The sequence below is a fragment of the Panthera pardus genome, unplaced genomic scaffold, assembly GCF_024362965.1.
Source record: "Panthera pardus isolate Hobbes unplaced genomic scaffold, ASM2436296v1 HiC_scaffold_15, whole genome shotgun sequence".
NCBI lineage: Eukaryota > Metazoa > Chordata > Mammalia > Carnivora > Felidae > Panthera > Panthera pardus.
This window is the reverse complement of record NW_026526710.1, coordinates 68,206,774-68,227,358: the sequence shown is the minus strand read 5'-3', so window position 1 is coordinate 68,227,358 and position 20,585 is coordinate 68,206,774. Positions and strand designations below refer to the sequence as shown.

Sequence of the window (20,585 nt, the reverse complement as noted above, 5' to 3'; positions counted from 1 at the left end):
AACAAAATGTGGCATGGCCACACAGTGGAATATCACTCAGTCACAGAAAGGATGAAGTATGAACACATGCTATGACATGGATGAACCTTGACAATATGCTAGATAGAAGAAGCCAGATGTAAAAGGTCACATAATCCGCAATTCAATACATATGTAATGTCCAGAATAGGCAAACTCATGGAGACAGAATTTCAGTTAGTGTTTGCCAGGGGATAGAGAGGAAGGATGGAGAGTGACTGCTGATGGGAAAGGGATAATGAAAATGTTCTGGATTTAGATAATAGTGGTAGCATATCTGTGAATGTGCTAGAAACCACTGAATTGTATATGTTAAAAGGGTAGATTTTATGGTATATGAATTATACTCAGTGGAGTTGTTTTGAAAGCCCAACGAAGTAAGAATGTCATATTTTAATTTACAAATCTTATTTTAAATTGGGGTGCCTGGGTGGTTCTATTGGTTGAGCATCTGACTCTTGATTTTGGCTCAAGTCATGATCCCAGGATCTTGGGATCAAGCCCTGCACTAGGCTCTGCACTGAGCGTGGAGCCTGCTCTCTCTCTCTCTCTCTCTCTCTCTCTCTCTCTCTCTCTCCCCCTCTGCCCCTATACCCTACTTGCGTGCTCTCTCTCTAAAAAAAAAAAATTTTTTTAAAGATTAATTTAATTAATTTTAAAATCTATTTATTTACATAAAACTTCTTTAATTTATTTTTAAAATAATTTTTTTAGCCGAGCTCCACTAGCCGGGTGTTAATTAATCCTTGTTTACAATAAAGTCACTTACTAGTAAGAATCATGTGTATTTGGATAATAACACCCTTCTGAATGGAAAGGGCCTGATATGCACTCTATGAGCCTAATTCTCACATTTACATTAATTTCTTATTTATAAAAATCTTCCTTATTTGACAGGGTCCTGCTAGCCAATCTACTGAGCAAATGTGCTCACAAATCAGGAATGAGTAATCGAGAATCCCTGGGACACAGCAGGGCAGACTGGTTGTCAGGAGCCTGTGAAACAGCACCGCAACACAAGTTGGGTGTGCAGAAAACCCAGTGGGTCCCAATGCTGGCTGAGCATCAATATTCCCTGGGGTGTTTACAAGTACAAACTCTTAAGGACTTTCCAGAAAGGCTCAATCGGAATCTCTGTAGGCAGGTCCTGGAACTCAGAATTTACATAATCCATTTCGGTATGACAGAAGAGCAGTCAGATTTGGAAACTGTTTTTCTCCCTCTTTTTTCACCTTGAGGTACACCTACAGGAAACTATTCCAGAAGTCTGAGACTCTTAACCTCCTTCAGCAACTCAGTCTAGAGTAGAAAAACCCATTGGTCAAGAAAAGAGTCCGTTTATCTAATTTGATCTTGTTACAGTTGAGAGCAATTTCCTCTTATTGATTGCCATCTGTAAAGCTTGGCACATAGCTAGCGGATTCCTTCTTCTGCTGATACACACCATTACATGCCCTCACCATACTTTTCTAGCTACATATCATTTTGTTCCCTCACATACTGTACAGACTGCTCCCCTGACAATTAGGAGTAGTCCTCAAAACATTATTTACCCACTCAAAACACATATACTACATGCACTGAAGACAATGCATAAATGTTTGAATTAAGTAACTTAAGCTTTACAAATGTTTTGGAAGATTTAGTATTTGACCTGAAAAGGTTTTATGTTTGTCTTCATAAGGGAGCCATAGGGCTTACTTTTTATTAGAGAGTCCTACTTTAAAAAACAATGCTTTTGTGGGTCCTTTCACCCAGGACTTTAACTAGGGGGAAAAAATGTAAATTTCTTGAAATTCAGCAAAGACATTTCATGGAAAGAATCTTTGACCTATATCTCTTCCAGGACTGAGAAAAACCTTTGAGGCAATACAGCACATTAGGAAGTGTACAAACAGAGGTTGACATCTTCCCTGAAGCCATTCAGTGAGACCCAAAAATGGGTTTTCCCAACTTAATGGTTCTCAAACTTGGCTGCCTTTAAAACTCCATGATGACCACACCCTATTTCACGTAAATCTGACTTCTGATGGTGAGACAAAAGCATTAGTATTTTTTTAATGCTCTCCAGATGATTCCAATGTACAGTCAAGTTTGAGAACCACCACACCATCTGTTAGCACTGAGACTCCTCACTGCCAGTGAATGATTCCTAATTTGAACAGCGCGTGTAACCCCTAGTTTCACACTATAGCAAACAGGAGAGCAGAGTGGACCCCATTCATGAAGACATATCATCTCCTGAGACAGTGGCTGGTTGGGAAGATGGTTCCTTTCCCACCATAGGTGCCTGCCTCAGTGGACCCACCAGCTGCAGCCAAGGGACAGTTGCTTTCCCTTATTACAAAAAGGGCACACCATCCTCTATGACAGCAGTCAATCTATCTTTTTCCTTTGTAAAGTTATGTGACATATGGAAAACGTTGAGTGTATATATGTAAATTGAAGCTTCAACTCTTAATGTCTCCACATGGAAAAAAGATATGGGTTTAAGCTAAAGAGATGAGCATTTAATAAGATGTTTTCCTAAGTTTTCAGACACTGGCCTAATAATCTTGCAAAATTGTGATCATTTTCCAGCTGGCTGCTGATTTGATGAAGTCTTGCCAAACTTGTACTCCTTTGCTTCATTATCTGAGAAAGGGCATACTAATCAAAATATCTGCCCACAAATTCTGCGTCTCTGAAATGTGAGGAAGCCAAGTTAGATAGCATCTATGGGCTCACATATCTATAAAAAAAGAATGAGTTTCATATTAACACAATTTTCTCACTTAAACCTAATGCTAGGTAACTCAGAACCATGTAGTTCCAAAAGTAAAAAAAAAGATTAAAAAATCCAAGGCTTCTTTAGGAAAAGAATGTTGGCTGGTTGTTGTTTTAAATTATATTTAACAGGAAGCATTTTATGAGCTTAATAAATGCTGAAACAGATTATATCTACAAAGAATGGAATTAGTCCAAAGAAAGTGCTTATTTATGTCAAACATTCTTTCTGTATTACGTACCTGGTTATGTTAATTGAAATTTCTAGATTAGAATTTTATTTCTGCAATGTGTATAAAACTTCCATGTGTATAAAGCTTCAATGTGTATAAAGTAGAAAATACAGAATGCTATTACATGTGGTTCTTAACCCTTATGTGGTTGGAAAGAAAACAAATAACTGTTAAGTCTTTATATCTGGTAAGTTATTTGAAATGAGCTCTACAACAGAAAATCTATGGCTCTAAATTTAAAAGGTATTCAGGGGAGAGTGAAAAGCTCAGATAGCCCCAGAAATAAATAATCCAGTTAAAAATGGGCGAAGGCATGAATAGACATTTTTCCAAAGACATACAGATGTCCAGCAGACACATGAAAAGATGCTCATCATCACTCATCACCAGGGAAATGCAACTGAAAACTACAATGAGATGTCACCTGACACCTGTCAGAATGGCTAAAATTAACACAGGAAACAACAGGTATTGGCAAGGATACAGAGAAAGAGGAACCCTCTTACACTGTTGTTGGGAATGAAAACTGGTGCAGCCATTCTGGAAAAGAGTATGCAGTTTCCTCAAAAAGTTAAAAATAGAACCACCCTATGACCCAGAAATTGCATAACTAGGTATTTACCCAGTGGATACAAACATACCAATTCGAAGGGATACATGCACCTCAATTTCTATAGCAGCACTATCTCTGATAGCCCAGTTATGGAAAGAGCCCAAATGTCCATCGACTAAAGAATGGATAAAGAAGATGTGGTGTGTGTGTGTGTGTGTGTGCCATCAGAAAGAATGAAATCTTAACCATTTGCAAAGACACGGATGGAGCTCGAGAGTATTATGCTAAGCAAAATAAGTCAGAGAAAGACAAATACCATACGATTTCACTCATATCTGGAATTTAAGAAACAAAGCAAATAAACAGAGGGGGTGAAAAAGCGGCAAATCAAGAAACAGACTCTTAAGTACAGAGAACAAATGAGGGTTACTAGAGGGGAGGTAGGTGGGGGGATGGGTGAAATAAGTGATGGAGATTAAGGAGGGCATTTGTTGTGATGAGCACTGGGTGCTGTAAGTGATGCACCACTAAATTCCACACCCAAAGCTAATATTATACTCTATGTTAACTGACTGGAATTTAAATAAAAATTTGCAGGAAAAAAAAGAAAAATTCATAAAGAGATGCAGGAGTAGGGACAGAAATAACCAGGAGGGCTTCGTGGAGGAGAGGAGATGTGGGCTGGACTCTGATGTGGGAAGGGAAGAGACAAAGACTGGGATGAGCAGGGTGCTCACGTCCTGGAGGCAGCAGGTATACCCCATGCCACTGGATACAGCAAACGTGCCTTAGGTGGAAGCAGAAGAAGCATTCTGGGGGCCTTGGCTGATCAAGTTGGATCCGCAGATCAAGTGTTGACCGTGATGGGATGTAGGACACAGCTGTTGGAGTCCACAGCCCTGTGTTTAGAAGTTCAGTTTCAGCCATTTAGCCACCATGTGGCCGTGCGCAAATTACTTAACCCTGGATTGTTAGGGTCTGTACCTGCAGTTGGTTAAGTATGTAAAAATACCTGGCTTAACGCAGTCAGTCATCACAAATTCCCCTTCTACTCTTGCCAAGAACTAGAGAACTACAAAAAGAAAAAAAGCACTCTGACCAATGACACAGTATAACACGACCACAGTGTAATTCATCAATTCATGTAGGTTACTTTGTAACTTAAAATGAAGTCCCCCAATTTCTCAGAACAAAGGTGGTGTAGAAATTTCAGGAAAAAGGCACAGCTACATTTTAAAGAGCTGGTTTTACTTCTACTTGACAAAGCACGAGATTATTTCAGCTACTTTATCCCCTGCTGGAGCTCTGATTAAAAATACAATATGTCAACAATGACTAATTACGGCTTTAATAAGCCTATTGTTTACTTCTTGGCAGTAGCCTAATCAATTGACCACTGTTTTAAACCCACCTAGCATTTTCCGATATAAAACATTTATAATTTTGTCTTTGACAACTTTCACCCCCAGCTGCTCCCAGTGAGAAAAGAAAAGTCATCATTAGCACAAAGATGTTTACAGCTATGCCCCCCCCCCCCCCCCCCCCCCCCCCCGTCCCTGCTATTTAGGTGAATATTCAGGCCTCATCAGAGCAGAGTAACAGGCAACTTAGTGCCTTGTTCAGAGCCCAGCAGGACAGAGTAGTTCTCCATTCGATAATCCTCTTTAACTTTAGGACTGGTGAACATTTTTTGGATAATAACAATTTGGGGCTGAAAAAAGTCATGAAATATTCAACAGTGTGAGTGGTTTACCAAAATTATACTTATAAAAAGATTACTACTCAGAATTCTGCATTCTGCGTTTGCCCATTTTTTTTTAACTGAGAAAGGGACTTTCATGTGGGAATATCCTCTCTTGCCTCTTCATATCCATAGTGACTGTTCTCACTGAGAAAGAATCATGACCTCAGCAAAGAAATGCCATGAGTTGGAGTTTTTTTTTATAAACTAAGAATTGTTACAAGACAGTTCTTATGAAATTAGCTTTGTCTAAGTTTCCCAGATTTGTTCTAAGATGAGAGGAAACCATGCAGCAAGCTGCAGGAACACAGATTGGGTTATGTGATCTCTGCAAAATCACCACCCTGGGTGCCCCCCCCCCACCCGCCCCCGCCCGAGGAAAAACATGATCACGTTTTCCATTACAGATTGACATTTTACTTTCTGGTATTTTTTAACGAAAGGACAAATATCATAATTCACTACATTAAGTCAAAATACGGAAAGGAAAATGTTAACATTTTAGTGGGAAAGATAATCACAGTGAGCTATCTGTCACCAAGAATACATTTGCTATATCTGACACTTTCCAGTTTATGGAAGGTCTGTGTGTGTCTCAAAGAAATTTGGGGAAATCAATCTACTTCCATAACATCAAAGAATGCTCTTCCTCTAACATTTCTACCAAATTTTAAAAAGGAAAATCCAAATATCTTTCTTTACTGTCTTGTTTCCTGAGGTTCCAGTAAGAAGCAAAGGGTTTCTTTTAGCCAGCTATATTATTACGGCTAAAGTGAAAGTTTTCCTGCTGAACTCTGAGCCTATATGGGTAGGTATTATTATTATTACAATAAGAGGAAAAATTATGAAAGCTAAGTGCTTTGCATATTAAATTTCAGAAAGCTTCCAGTTACACTTAATAACAAAATAGAGAAGTTTCAGATTTGTTCTATCTCTATATTTCTGTTGACTTCATTAAGATGAATATACCACTATATATGACTATTGGGGGTTTATATTTCAGCATAAAGCTGGCTCTGCTCTTCTCTGATAATGTGACTCAGCAGCTAATCTTCTCACTTGTATTTACACAATGACAAACACAGACTAGCATTAAGTCCATTGTCTTTCCCCTAATTAAGCCAAGGGTGGGACTATAATATTATTCACCTTAAAATCCTTCAACATCATGTGAAAGAGTAGACTTTTCCTAGGGTCTAAAACAGAAACTAGTTTCATAAATCCAACTATAGGTAAGGTTTACTTATTGAAGAATCACAAAGATTAGCAAAAATATACTATATCTCATAGCAGATAGGTTTACATTGTCTTAAGCAAAACAAATGAGTAGGATAAAATACGAGGAATGAGTATAAGAATGCGGGCTGGAACATTTTTCTCCAGCATAACAACATTGACTGGGTTGCATCCGTTATTAATTATAAAGGATCAGCAGGGTCATAATGAGCACAAATGTATGCATGCACACATGCACACGCTTGTGCACGCACGCACGCGCACACACACACAGAGGCACACAAGCTCATCAAGCGTGAAAAGATCATGAGGGCTGTGCATACCACTCCCTAAAAGTCAGTCTTACATTTAACCTGATCTCGTCAGAAGATACGTCTGCTTTGAATGTTTATGGAGTAAGCCAGAAATATGTACAATTTACAATACAGATTACATAAAATCACATATTTGCATTTTTCAATACCCATAATTCAAAGCAGGAGAGTGAAGTCATCTTTTTTGTTGAGAGTTTGGTGCAATTTATCCAACATGAAAATCTCCTCTGTCTGTAAAGAGCATGCTGAATACTTTGGAAAGGATTCCTAGGTCTTCTCACCTGGAAGTAAGGTGGTACTGATTTCCTGGAAGGACAGAAGAGGACAGAGGAGGGAGATCTTTGCACAAGGAGCCAGTGGAATATTAAGGCACAGTCTGTCATCAGTCTTGTTAAATCAACCCTGACAGATTCCCCAGGTGAGGGCTTCAAGAGCCCAGGCATTAAATGTGACCCAGGGCGCTTCAAAGCTTCAAAGAAAAGATCAAAAAATTGCCTGGGGACCTGACATGTCAATGGCCTCTCTGATTCCTGCCTTTGATAAAAACTGGGACAGCAAACACATTTACAGAACCTCTGTATGTAGAACACTAAACCCAGAAGAAAGAAGGAAATAAAGGAAGAAAATGGAAATATATATGAGATGATTTAGATACACTTAAAAAGCAACACTGAGGCATGAGGTGAAAATTTGAGAAAAGAATATGGGTTTTATAGTAAAAAATTGGCTTCACCATATATTTGAAGCACAGCTCCATTTATAAAGCAAGGATACTCATCTCCCCCAGGTTCATGCATTCACTCGCCCAACAAACATTTATTGGGCACCTATCATGTGCTGGGCACACAGAGTTTATTGCAGAAATTAAATGAAACGGCATAAAGTCTCCGCTATGTTACCAAGACAACTATAACGGATCAAGCCACCCCTTGTTCTCACCATAGGCCCAGTTGCCACTCCTATTCTGTTAACAGTGGCCCCCTTCACTCTTGAAAAGGTCTCCATTTGAACCAACCGCATGGTCACTACAGCTAATAAGAGTCTCCTAAATTGTCTTCACGCCTCCAGCTTTGCCTCTCCCCCATCCTTCTCCATATAACAAGCAAATTTTCCCTCAAATTATAGTCAGACAACATCATTTTCCTGCTTCACATTTTCCAATGGTATTCATCAAACTGAAAATAAAACCCAGAGTTCTTTTTCCTGCCTTACAATGCTGTATGACCTGGATGACTGTTCTCTATTCTCTCTTCTTTCAAGGAGCCACATTTCATCCTGTCTTAGGGTCTTTGCACTGGCTGTTTCCTCTGCCTATACCCTTCCCCACCCCTGTCTCACAAACCGATTTCTTACTATCATTCGGTTCTCAGTTTAAATGCTGCCTCTTCAGAGGGATCTTGTAGGGCCCCCAAAACTAAAGCAGGCTCCCATTCACTTTCTGTGGCATCACTCTATTTTAATTTTTTTTTCTAGCCCTTCTTCCCAGCTGGTATCTGTCTTCTTGTTTATTATCACTCACTTTCCCATCTAGATTGCAAGCTCTGCGTGGGGAGAATCTGTGCATGCTTTGTTCACTTCGGAGCCTGGCTAAAAATAGGTGTTCAACAAATGTATGCTGGAGACACGAATAAATGCCCTGTTAGAGCTAATTTGTGTGGTTCTGTAATAAAGACAGCTGGTCTTGGAGAACTTTGGGTTGTGCAATAAAAACCCTGAACACTCTGTATAAGAAACAGTGTCTTTACCATCAGAGTTACCTTACATGTTGAATCAAAGAAGAAACAAATCTAAAACTCATAAGTACAAAGCTATAAAATTAAAGAACCCTGTGGGTGAGTATATAGTTTCCAACTCTACTAATAGTGGTTTTTAAGATACCAAAGGCCTTAATACCTACCTCTGCTTCCTTGGTTTCAGACCATGTCCAGTTAAAATACATAAGATTTTGAAGAGATGATAGAAAGGGCTTTATTTAAGTGCTTTAGGGTAAGATTACTGAAGAGGGAACGTCTTTTGGGATCCTGGACCAAGCCCAACGTGTGTGTGTGTGTGTGTGTGTGTGTGTGTGTGTGTGTGTGTGTAGGTTTCCCCATACCGACAAGCAATTCTCTGACACCAGTAGGGTATCTGAGAATTCAACTCGATTCTGACATTATACCTAGATTCCACAGGTAAAGAGCTCAGCCCCACTAGATAGTCCTCTACTTCTGACACCAACTGAAAGCCAAGGTTACCTGTGCTTCTAACTGCCCAGCTACAAACTGGAGGTTCCAATGACCACCCCCTCCCCAGTACAGATGCCAATTGCAAGCTCTCATTGTTACCTGTAGTTCCAGCCAAGTGGCTATAACCCACAATGCCTTCCTTAAGTTTTATTAATTTGCTCAAACAACTCGGGAAACTTGTTTACTCACTAGATTACTGATTTATTGCAAAGATTATTGAAGGTTACACATCAATAGTAGGATGAAGAGAGATACATAGGGCACGGCAGCAAGCAAAGAAGCTTCTGTCCTCATGGAGTTGGGGCCTGACATGGTGGCATGTGGAAATGTTCTGGCTCCCCAACCTGGAAACCCTCTGAACCCTCTCCTTTTTGGGTTTTTATGAAGGCCTCATTACTTAGGCATATTAACTCATTGGCCAGTGGTGATTGATTCAGCCTCCAGCTCTTCTCCCCTACCCTGAAATCAGTAGGTGAGACTGAAAGTTCCAACCTTCTATCCATGGTTTGATCCCCTGGCAATAAACCCTCATCCCTTGACACTTTCCAAAAGTCACTTCATTAACATATACCCAGTTGTAATGGAAGGGAGTTTGTTATGAATACCAAGACCCCCATGTCACCTTGATGGCTCTGAAACTAGGACAGGAACTGAGAAGTGGAGACCAAATATTATGCCAAAAGATGCTCCATTGTTCTTATCCCTCAGGAAAGTCCAAGGGGTTTGGGAGCTGTGAGCCAGGAACTGCAGAGGAAGCCCAAATATATCTGAGAAATATATTTTGGTCATCTGAATGATCAGATATATATATTTCTTACAAATCACAATATCACAGAATCTCATGCAAGAAAATTTGGGCTCAGATCCTCATTTCTACAATCTCATATGTAAAGATTTTTTGTTTGCTTGTTTTGAGAGAGAGACAGAGAGAGAGCGAAAAAGAGATCATGCACACGGGGAGAGGGGCAGAAGAAGTGAGAAAATCTTAGGCAGGCCCCACACCCAGCACTGAGCCAGACTCACAGGGCTCAATCCTACAGACCATGAGATCATTACCTGAGCTCAAATCAAAAGTCAGGGGTTAAGCCACTGAGCCACCACTCAGGAGCCCCTGATCTGTAAAGTTCTTAATGATGCAACACATTATTTAAGATCTCACACGTTCACGATACACAATAAAAAATCTGTACTTCAAGAGAAAAAAATCATATTTTAAATGTAAAAAAATGGCTACTATTTCAAGAAGCCTGAAGAAAACATCACTATAGAACGCAAATACCTTACACTACATGTCACCTGAAGGAGGAAGTTTGCTACTGAGTAACCGTTTGCTACTGTTTTTACCGTGGACTTGATTCTTAGAGGATATAAACTAATTGCTCAGTAAGAAACTGGAATCTGGAGGCAGGTCCGCCTGTGAACAAATTTCAGCTGTGTTGAATTCTCAGAACCTATATTATAAAGATTTTTAAGGAGGATTACAAAGTCTTTTACTCAATTCACCGGCTTTATTTTTCTGCCTCCACATGTTTTTTTAAAGGTTATGGTTAACCTTCGCTTCTGTGGTACAAAGGCAAACTTCCAGAAAACCTCTTATGTTTTCCCATATATATTTTGTGACAGTTGTTCTGTAACAGTAGCATCTGTAGACAGTGTTTTTGAGGTGTACTGAAAGACCTTCCCGAACCCCACATCTGCCCAGCCATGAAATCCAGCCCTCATGAAATCCTTAGGAAACAGATACTCCAGAGGATCTAGTGGAAGGATGTTAACAACTGTATTAGAGCAAGAAATCACCAAGGAGGTAATATATTAACTAGTTCACTCATTAGTATTCATTAGGTCGACTCACTAAACTCACTACCTCCCACAGTCACCTAAACTAAGTCTTCCAAGGCATGATTCCCCCCGCCCCCTGCAAAGGCAAGTTTTGATTAGTAGAGGACCTGGTAAAAAGAGACAGAGCATATTGTGTTGAATGACTAATGAAAAGGAGGTAAAGGCAGAATAAGGCATATTTGTATTAATGAAATTCCTGAATGGGAAAACAGAGAAGAAATTTAGCAAAATAAGGTCAATGGGCTGATGGCAAGTGGGCAGGGCTGGGGTATAAAGCCATGCTCCTCTCTCTGCTCAGAATTTTATTTCCATCTGGCCCTAAACATGCCAAACCATTCTAAATATCTGTATTGTAACGGTTGAGCTCTTCGGATTCTAAAAGCTATTATAAATAATTAACTTAAGAAAACCACTCTGCCCTTTACCAGTGGCATTTAATTGAATCAATGATAATCTGTACTTTTGCTAATACATTAAGTCTGAAGCTACGTATTGAAACAAGATGCAATAAAATGGTGAGGAGTAAGGGGAAATTCCAAATTATTCAGCCAGAATTTACAATGACACACTTGTATTACTGGATTCTAGATGTAAAAGAAGCAACAGGCAAAAGGCTACCAAAAAATTCAAATGAGTGGTCTGAAGAAAGATAAAGGGAGGTGAAAACATTAGAATGAGATAATAAAAGACCTGGGCTGGACAAAGGGGAATTGTAGAAACTCCAACAAGAGTTGTATGTCATTCTGAGGTTATAAAGCTAGTCCTTCAGGGGCACCTGAGTGGCTCAGTCAGTTAAGCATCAGACTCTTGGTTTCGGCTCAGCTCACATTCTCATGGTCAGTGAGTTTGAGCCCTGCATTAGGGTCTGTGCTGACAGCGTGGAGCCTGCTTGGGATTCTCTCTCTCTCCCTCTCTTTACCCCTCCCCCCACTCATGCTGTCTCTGTCTCCCTCAAAATAAATAAATAAACTTAAAAAAAAAAAAACTAGTACGTAGGAGCACCTGTGTGGCTCAGTCAGTTGAGCGTCCGACTTTGGCTCAGGTCATGATTTCACAGCTCGTGAGTTCAAGCCCCACATCAGGCTCTGTGCTGACAGCTCGGAGCCTGGAGCCTGCTTCAGATTCTGTGCCTCCCTCTCTCTTCCCCAACCCACTCGCATTCTGTCTCTGTCTCTCTCGAAAAAAAAAAAACATTAAAAAAATTAAAAAAAAAAAACAAGTAAAGGTTAGTCTGTCCACCTAGAGCAGGTGCATTACCAGTAATGCACAGAAAGGTAACCCACTATGTAGCAAAGGACACATGATCATCATGCTTCTAAAAAAGACAAAATCAAGATATTTCAGATCAATTCATAAAGTTACCAAAATACTAAGAGAATTAATAAGACATTAAAAAGTTGACTTGGTTTCGATTTTCTTCCCTTCTTTTATAGTCTTTGTAGAAAACTTCACTCATAATTTCTTTGTTGCTGGCACAGCATTATTCTTTGGATGCTGGGCCAAAACCCAATTCCAAACTATTGGAATCACTCAAATTATGGTTTCATGGATTTCTTTTTCTTCTTCTTCTTCTTCTTCTTCTTCTTCTTCTTCTTCTTCTTCTTCTTCTTCTTCTCCTCCTCCTCCTCCTCCTCCTCCTCCTCCTCCTCCTCCTCCTCCTCTTCCTCCTCTTCCTCTTCTTGTTCCTCTCCTCCTTCTCCTCCTCCTTCTTCTTTCTCTTCTGTTTTTTTAAGCATCCGCACTTGCCCCGGACTGTCAGGCAGCAAGTGCCCTCTGAACTTCACTGAACCTTAAGGAATTCTCTCTCATCTACTTTTTGTTAAATGTCAAGATTTCAAGGTTGATTGGTCTTCTAAAGATGCTTCTGGATGAGTTGAAATGATCAAAATTCAGAGAACTTAATACCTCAGTGCAGCTCTGTAGTCTTGGAGTCCATGATAATTGTGCTTGGGTCCAGCTGCACTGATTTCCCTGCACTGCCCAACTACCCAGAACACAGTATATGCTCAGGTGTTTTGTTTTGTTTTTTTGATGTTTGTTTATTTATTTTGAGAGACAGAGAGTGCTAGTGGAGGAGAGGGGAAGAGAGAGAAAGAGAATCCCAAGCAGGATGCATGCTCAGCATGGAGCCTGATGTGGGGCTCGATTCCACAACCCTGGGATCATGAGCAGAAATCAACAAGTGTCTGACACTTAAAGGACAGAGCCACTCAGGCACACCAGCATACACTCAGGTTTAAATTTTTTAAGTTTATTTGTTGAGAGAGAGAGAGCACACAAGCAGGGGAGGGGCAGTGAGAAGGAGAGACAGAATCCCAAGCAGCCTCCATCAGCACAGAGCTGGATGTGGGGCTCAAACTCACAAACTGTCAGATCATGACCTGAACTGAAATCAAGAGTCTGACACTTAACCGACCGTGCCACCCAGGTGCCCCCATGTTCAGTTTTAAAAGAGAATGTCAGGACAGCGCAGCAAACATTTGCTGAACGTCAACTATATGCAAGAGACTTTTCTAAGTGCTGTAAACACAGAGACACACACGAGTAGCTAAGCTGGGAACAGAATTTGGTTTCATCTCTCCTCCCTGGATCTGTCCCTCAAAAGATATCATTATCATGAAAAGATCTTGAAACAGATACTCACATTGTGTCCTCTGTGACAGTAACTAGAATGGTTTTGTGGTCTGTCTCTACATCATGCATTCCATAAAACACATCTACAAAGGGGGAGAAAGAAAATATTTGGGATATGCGGGAGTAGACATCCACCCCTCGTTTCAATTCAGTCCTTTCATTTACACATGAAGACATGGGTATGATATACACACACTTCAAGCAGAATAAGATTTCTTAGCAAGAAACACTGCTTCCTTTCCCCCTAAGTCACATAATTATGTCTGTTCAAGTCTTTTTCATAAGCCCTTCATGCTCAGGTGACTCAAGGCAGATGAACCAACAAGCACAAAATCCAGAACTACCTTGTAAAGGATTTATAGTGATGAAAGAAACTTGAACCCCAAGGAATTTTACCTGTTCAGTTTCTCTCAGCTGGTTCTCTCTAGAAGGCATTTTAGCGGAGATAGTTGTCCGCTGAGAAACAGAAACAGCTGTTCTGAATTGTTTTCCAAATTAAAGATTGGCATTTCTGAATAGTGTTAAGAAAAGTGGAATCTCAAAGTTAGGTCAGATTGAGATGTGACCCTAACAAGACTTTGGGGTCAGACATGGCTCAAATTCCTTTCCTCTAATTACCAGCTGTGTAGTTTGAATAATTATTTAACCTGGCTCTCACATCCCTCCTGTGGAAATGGGGTCATACAGTATGTGTAAAGCACCTGGTTAGCCAATGGGGAGACACTGAGTAGGTGAAAATGATCTCGGTATAAAGCACTATCAGCAACAATTTCTTTGGAATCTTTGCATTTCTTTGTAATTACTGTGGCAATTGCAAACATTAATAATATTTCTCATTTTGTGACTGCGGTAAAGGACTCTGGAATGCCTTGGGCCCTATGAAAAAGTGAAAATACAGCATAAAATGTAATGTTCTAAAGAGTTTACCATTTAAGAACTGCTTTGTGAATGATCACCAAAATATACTAGGTAAAGACACGTGTATGTAGTATGTATTTATCAAAACTCATTGAACTGTATACTTGAAATGGGTGCATTTTTCACTGTGGGGTAAATTATCCCTCAGTCGAAGACAATCACTGGGGGGAAAAAAGGTGCTGTTGCCTGAGTACAATCCTGAATGATGTTGATGAACTATTCTGGAGTGTGTGATTTGGGGGCAGAGACTTCTAAAACCATCTCAGAGGGTTCTAATGTGAGAAAAAATAAAAAATAAAAAGACAAATAAGCTGCTAAACAGCATGATGAGTAAAGAGTGTGCCAGAGTTAGCAAATACTATTCAGGACACTCAGTTAAATTGGAATTTGGAATTAAAAAATAATGTTTTAGTAGTGTAAGTGCATCACAAATACTGTACATTTAACTGGATGTCATGTGTCTCATCCGGCAACTGAACAGTATGATAAATTTGGTGCAAAAAAAAAAGGAGAAAGAAGAAAATATGTATCCAAGTGTTTAATTAGACATGTATAAAATGGATTTTGAAGTTTTGCTTCTGGGAGGGGGAACTAGATAGGAGGCAAGGAAGGGAAGGATACTTTTCACTGTACACTTTTTGTGCCTTTTAAATTCTGAACCATATGAAAGTGTTACATATTTTTAAAACAAATAGAATTATAAAAATTAAAAATAATTTCTAAGGGGAGCAAAGAATCAATATAGGGAGACATAACCAATACATATGATACACTTAGAAAACAAAAGTGATAGGAATCTGTCAAAACACTTTATTCTATTCGACTCTGGTTTTTCAGTGTAGGCATAAATAGAATTCATAGTAACAATCACTTGTTGAGTTGCCAGATTATAATTGGAATTAATATTAGCAGCCTCCTGTTGAGTTGCTGTTACGCTAAGCACTTTACATACTTTAGCTAATTTAATCCTCAGAATAACCCTCGGGGGTTTTGCAAAGGAAAAGGCTGAAACTCAGAAAGGTTAATTAATTTGCCCAAATCACACAACAAATGATTGGCAGCCCTGGGGTTTGAATCCAGGTCGGTCAGAATCCACAGCTTGTTGCTTTTAAACACAAGACAATTACTGTACTGTCTTCCAGCATGTTGATTCCCAAAGTCAGGAAATTTGCAGTTGGACATGAAAATCAATGCAAAAAGGAAGGGCAATGAATGCACACTTCATATATCAGCGTGAGGCACCAAGCTACGAAACACAACACCCTGGGAACTATTTCCTTTTTTAAGTAAATATATGGTTACACCTCACTTCAGGCAATGCTTGTGGTCCTGGACAGTCGTTTATAAATGAGATTTATGCAAATGCAATCATATTTAGAGTAAAACCGGAAGTCTGCTTTTTAAACAAAGTGTGTAAAATATGACTGAACTCAATTCCGTTGTTTTGGGGCAGGGTACAAAATCGGATAGCCTAAGAGTTTGCTAATCGTCCTTCAGAGTTGGGGTATTAATATAAAACATGACTGACAGTTTACGTGTGGAGAGGCTACTTCGCTAAATTACAAAGGATTTAGTCAGTTAAATTAAATTTCTAACTTGAGGCTACCGTTAGCTAATTTAGTGCTCAGAAAGCATGAGTATGGGGCGCCTGGGTGGCTCAGTTGGTTGAGCGTCCGACTTCAGCTCAGGCCACGACCTCACGGTTCACGAGGTCAAGCCCTGCATCAGGCTCTGTGCTGACGGCTCAGAGCCTGGAGCCTGATTCGGATTCTGTGTCTCTCTCTCTCTCTCTGCCCCTCCCCCACTTGTACTCTATCTCTTTCTCAAAAATAAATAAAAACATTAAAATTTTTTTTAAAAAAGCATGAGCAAATATTTATTATGGAGAAGCAGAACGCCACTTAACTTATCAAACTCGTACTTTTATCATAGCTTATCAGAGACAGGAATATGCTAGAGGACTAGTTTTCTATTGTGAATTGTTTTTACGAAATTTCCCCCAAATCTATTCTGAACACATCTTACACGTTCCCATGATCTGACTTGTTTAGATGGCAATGTGTAGGAAGTGGGGGAGAAAAGGGTTTATCTGTTAGAATTGATGATCAAAGGCAAATTAATACTTCAAGAGTCTTTAAAATTAGTAATTTTATAAACAGTTGACCAAAAGCTATCCTTCTTAAGATGAGAGCCACAGACTTGCCAGGATTTCTGTCAGAGGTTGGGATGGGCGTGGTGTAAGGCAGGTAACTGTCCCCTCCAGCCCAAGAGCAACCAGAGCATCGCCCTGAGGTTAAGGCAACACTTGACTTCCCCATGTTCAAACTTTGCACTTTCCATATTACATCAACTCTTCTGAGCACCCAGTATTATGATTCTTAATTCAGAAAAAATCAACTCAGGAATGATCATTCAAAGCCGTATCCAGAGATGTTGTTGGCCAGGCAATAGCTCCATTTGTCAATGTTGGTTGCCATCTCGGTAGAGCAGTATTTGTGCCATCATCTAATATTCTATTTTCCTCTTTATTCCCCATAAATGGGAGCACTTTCTTTGAAAGAACAAAATGAAAGAATGTGTATAAAATGCTAGATCTACACCATCAACGATTTTATCTAAATAGCTATGAGTAATTGAAGATTTCATATTACTTTCAGTTCCCTGGAAACAGACAGCTTTCCACCTCCTCAACCCTTACCACCCCATACCATACCATGAAATTTATTTATTTTTTACATTTATACATATTTGATTCAGTACATCTTTTCCAGAATGCATTACATTCTGGTAAGGGACTGCCAGTACTTAACCCGCATAAAACTCGTGTTATTTCCAATAAATCAAATTGTTTCTCCATTTGATTATATTTGTTATATGTAATTGAATAAATGGGTTTTTTTGTTTACTCTTCTTCATTTTAAAAATAGGGAAATTGAATTGTTTACATCATTTATAAACTATGATGGTTAAAAAAATGTTTTCCTTCAGTTTTCCAAACCTCTTGTTTCTCCCCCCTGTAAGTCAACAGCCTATTCTTACCTAAATGTGTCCTTACCTAGAGTCTGGGGAAATACATGTATGTTTATTTATAAATAAGTTTTATTTTAACATTTCTTTACTCACTATTTGAGCCTATACCTTATAACTCTCTCCAAATTTTATCAGAAAAGTCTTAGCACCAGTGGTAAGATGAATTAGTAAGTAAAAGTGAGCACCGATATTTAAAAAAGACAGGCTTACAAGGCCAGTTTCAGGTATATCTAACCTCGTAATCAACGTGATATTTCTAATTAACATCGTGTTCTTAGCTGGAGTAGTCTAGGATGGGTTGGAGGCCATAGCCTTCAACATTTCCAAGTTGACTCTCTAATCCACAGGTAAATAAATACATATTGTTCTCTTTCTACAGTGATTTTAGAAGCACAAAAACAACATCCTGCTCAAACATACCTCTTCCTCCAATTTACTAGGAAACCGGGTAATTCTGCCATTACAAGAATTTTATCTGAACTTCTTAAAAAATGTAAATGTCAGCAAAACATGTGTGATAGTACCACATCCCAGTAACACACAGAACTTTAGATCCCCAGGGAAATCCTTCAGAGAACGAGATAGGATTAGTGTCTCAGACTTTCTTATTGCCAATATAAAAGCAATCATATAAAATCTATTTCTACATTATTTACAAAACTACAATTAAAAACATTATCCATAATGGGCTTTGTGCAGTAAAGTTACCATTAGAACAATGATAGAAAAAGACACGTGTCTCTCCCAATAAACTGATACACTTTCTTTAATCCAATAAGAAAAGCTATGGTACTCATTGTTTGCGTTTGTTTCTGTTACCTCGAAGATCAGAATTCAGTTTTTTTTCCTTAATGTTTAAATGATCAAAGGTGCCCTGCTTAAACTACCTTACCTCTCTCTACTTGTCAACTACAGAACTCTGTTCTTGTCTTTTCTATTCCTTTAGCTACTGCACTAAACTTTACTGCACTAAACTGTTCATTTAGTGCACTAAACTATTGCACTCCTTCTGTGGGAGGAAGTAAACCCAGCTGATTCTCGTACTTCATGGTAGTTTTATTCTATAAAGTCACCGTAAATACTGATTTAGTGAACACTGAGCCATTTTTCCCAGGGGAAACACAGGATAAACTTCCTGTGAGCCTCTGGTCCCAATATTTCATCACCTGATCAATTTAAACCTCATTTTATGTGTATTTCTGTTAAGGACACCTTACTTAATATTACTGTTGATTCATAAACATTGAACTCAGGACCAATAGCACTATAACTCATGCCTGGGTGAAGCTTATCTGATGCATATATTTTCTTCATAAGGCACATTACAGCCTCCCTGCACTTAAGAGCACTAATCACTTCAGTAATATGCTCGGGGCACATTGTAAACAGAAAAACTACTACCTAAAAGCACAAAAATGGGGAAAATATGGCACTAAATAAACTGTGAAAAGGACACTTGTTTACAGTATGAGAAACTGAAAGGTAGGAAACTGAAACAAGAAAGTAGAGTGTCCACTCGTTTGACCTCAGCTGGGAACAAGCACATCAGGAGACTCAAAATTTTCCCCATGTCTATGCATGCTTGTGAACGACTACAAAAAACACCGGGAGTATTGACGTCTTGGAGTTAAAAATAAATTTCAGCCAGCGGGAAAATGCACAAATAGACAACTGGCAAATTGTGAGGATTGGTTATATGACTTCCCCAAATTAACACTATTATATTTTGGCCAATTAGCGCATTAGACACCATTAGAATATCAGATTATGGAGTAGAAAGGAGGGGCCTGAGAGAATGGGGACCAGGGACAGGTACACTTTGATTATCTTGTGGGAATGAGAGAAAGGTTAGAGCAAAGGCAGGAGGAGCAGATCCCAGGGGAGCAGCCAGGGAGCCCCACGAGGGACTCAGGTCCCTGAGACAAGGATAGGAGAAGCATGGTGAGCCTGAAATGAACATAGCATTAACCTATTTCACAACTGTACTTTTTTCCTATCGCAGTGACCCTTTTATTATACCCATAATTGCTTAACTAGGGGAAGTCATGGGGACTTCTTTTCTTCCCCAATATATTCCTACCCCAAACTTAGAAAAATGTGTCAGGCCATATGACCAAGTATTGTAATGCGAATATGTCTGAGGGAAAAGAGGCCTAATACATAATGTGCTGATTTGGGCCAAATTGTTAGTTAAAGTTGGAATACCTGGTTCTCAGGGGGAGACTCCACTTTCTAGTTGATATTAGAACAGCCACTCCCATCTTCCCCAATGACACCAGTATAAAGACACACACACACATACACACACACTAGGTAAAAACTGGTAGAAAGGCAGGTTGGGAAAGTTCCTTGTGAATTTTGTAGGACTAGCAATAAAGCATATCAGTCTGTCCAATGAGGATGCTGCACACAGTAGGTCCTCCAGGGATCAACTATGTTAGAAGTATCTCTAAATTAAAACTAATTAGCTCACGAAGTGAAAATTCAGTCTGGTTTTCCATCTCTACTTGGCTTATCACCAACAGTAATAAACCCTCTTGGATCTTTCATTCACTGAAAAAATTACTGGGAATATTCGCACCAGCCAGCCCTGTAGATATTTCAACTGCAGCCATCTGTCATGGTTTATGACTAAGTCAGTTTCTTTTTCTGTAAGGTTATTTCTTGTGCAAAATATTGATATATATTAAACCTATATTTGTACCTGGGTTTTCTTCATGAACTTGGCTTGGTTCTTGCAGTCACACCCTTGTTATTTCAGACCCAACCCTGATTATTATGACACTGCAGCCATCGCCCGGCTTTCCTTCTAGTTCTGTGGGACTTGCACTTCCTGTCCTTCATTTGGACTGTGGCCCTAAACCTATTTGGATGGGCAATTTACATACAGATTCCAGCATATGAGGGATGGTTGCTCTAATAGTCACAGTTTTAAAAACTATTTTAATCTTGATTATCTGAAAAGGAAGAAACGTGGATAGCTCCAGTTTGGTCAATGTTTATAGACTTTGAAGAAACATTTCAAGGAAGACTTCATCATTTACAACATTTACATTTCAGAAGAACAGAAATAATAGA

At 39.3% G+C, this 20,585-nt stretch overlaps 1 protein-coding gene across 5 annotated transcripts in view; it reads right to left on the bottom strand.

Moving 5' to 3' along the window:
- The window catches only part of RAB27B (RAB27B, member RAS oncogene family), a 141,747-nt gene that overhangs the window by 17,920 nt on the left and 103,242 nt on the right, over positions 1–20,585 (bottom strand). Inside the window, exon 2 of one of the 5 annotated variants that reach the window (XM_019463995.2) lies at positions 13,570–13,642. The exons of the other annotated variants lie outside the window; for them this stretch is intronic. Coding sequence (XP_019319540.1) covers positions 13,570–13,628 — 59 coding nt within the window. The 5' untranslated portion in view covers positions 13,629–13,642. The remainder of the gene's footprint in view (positions 1–13,569; positions 13,643–20,585) is intronic. 5 annotated transcript variants of the gene reach the window in all.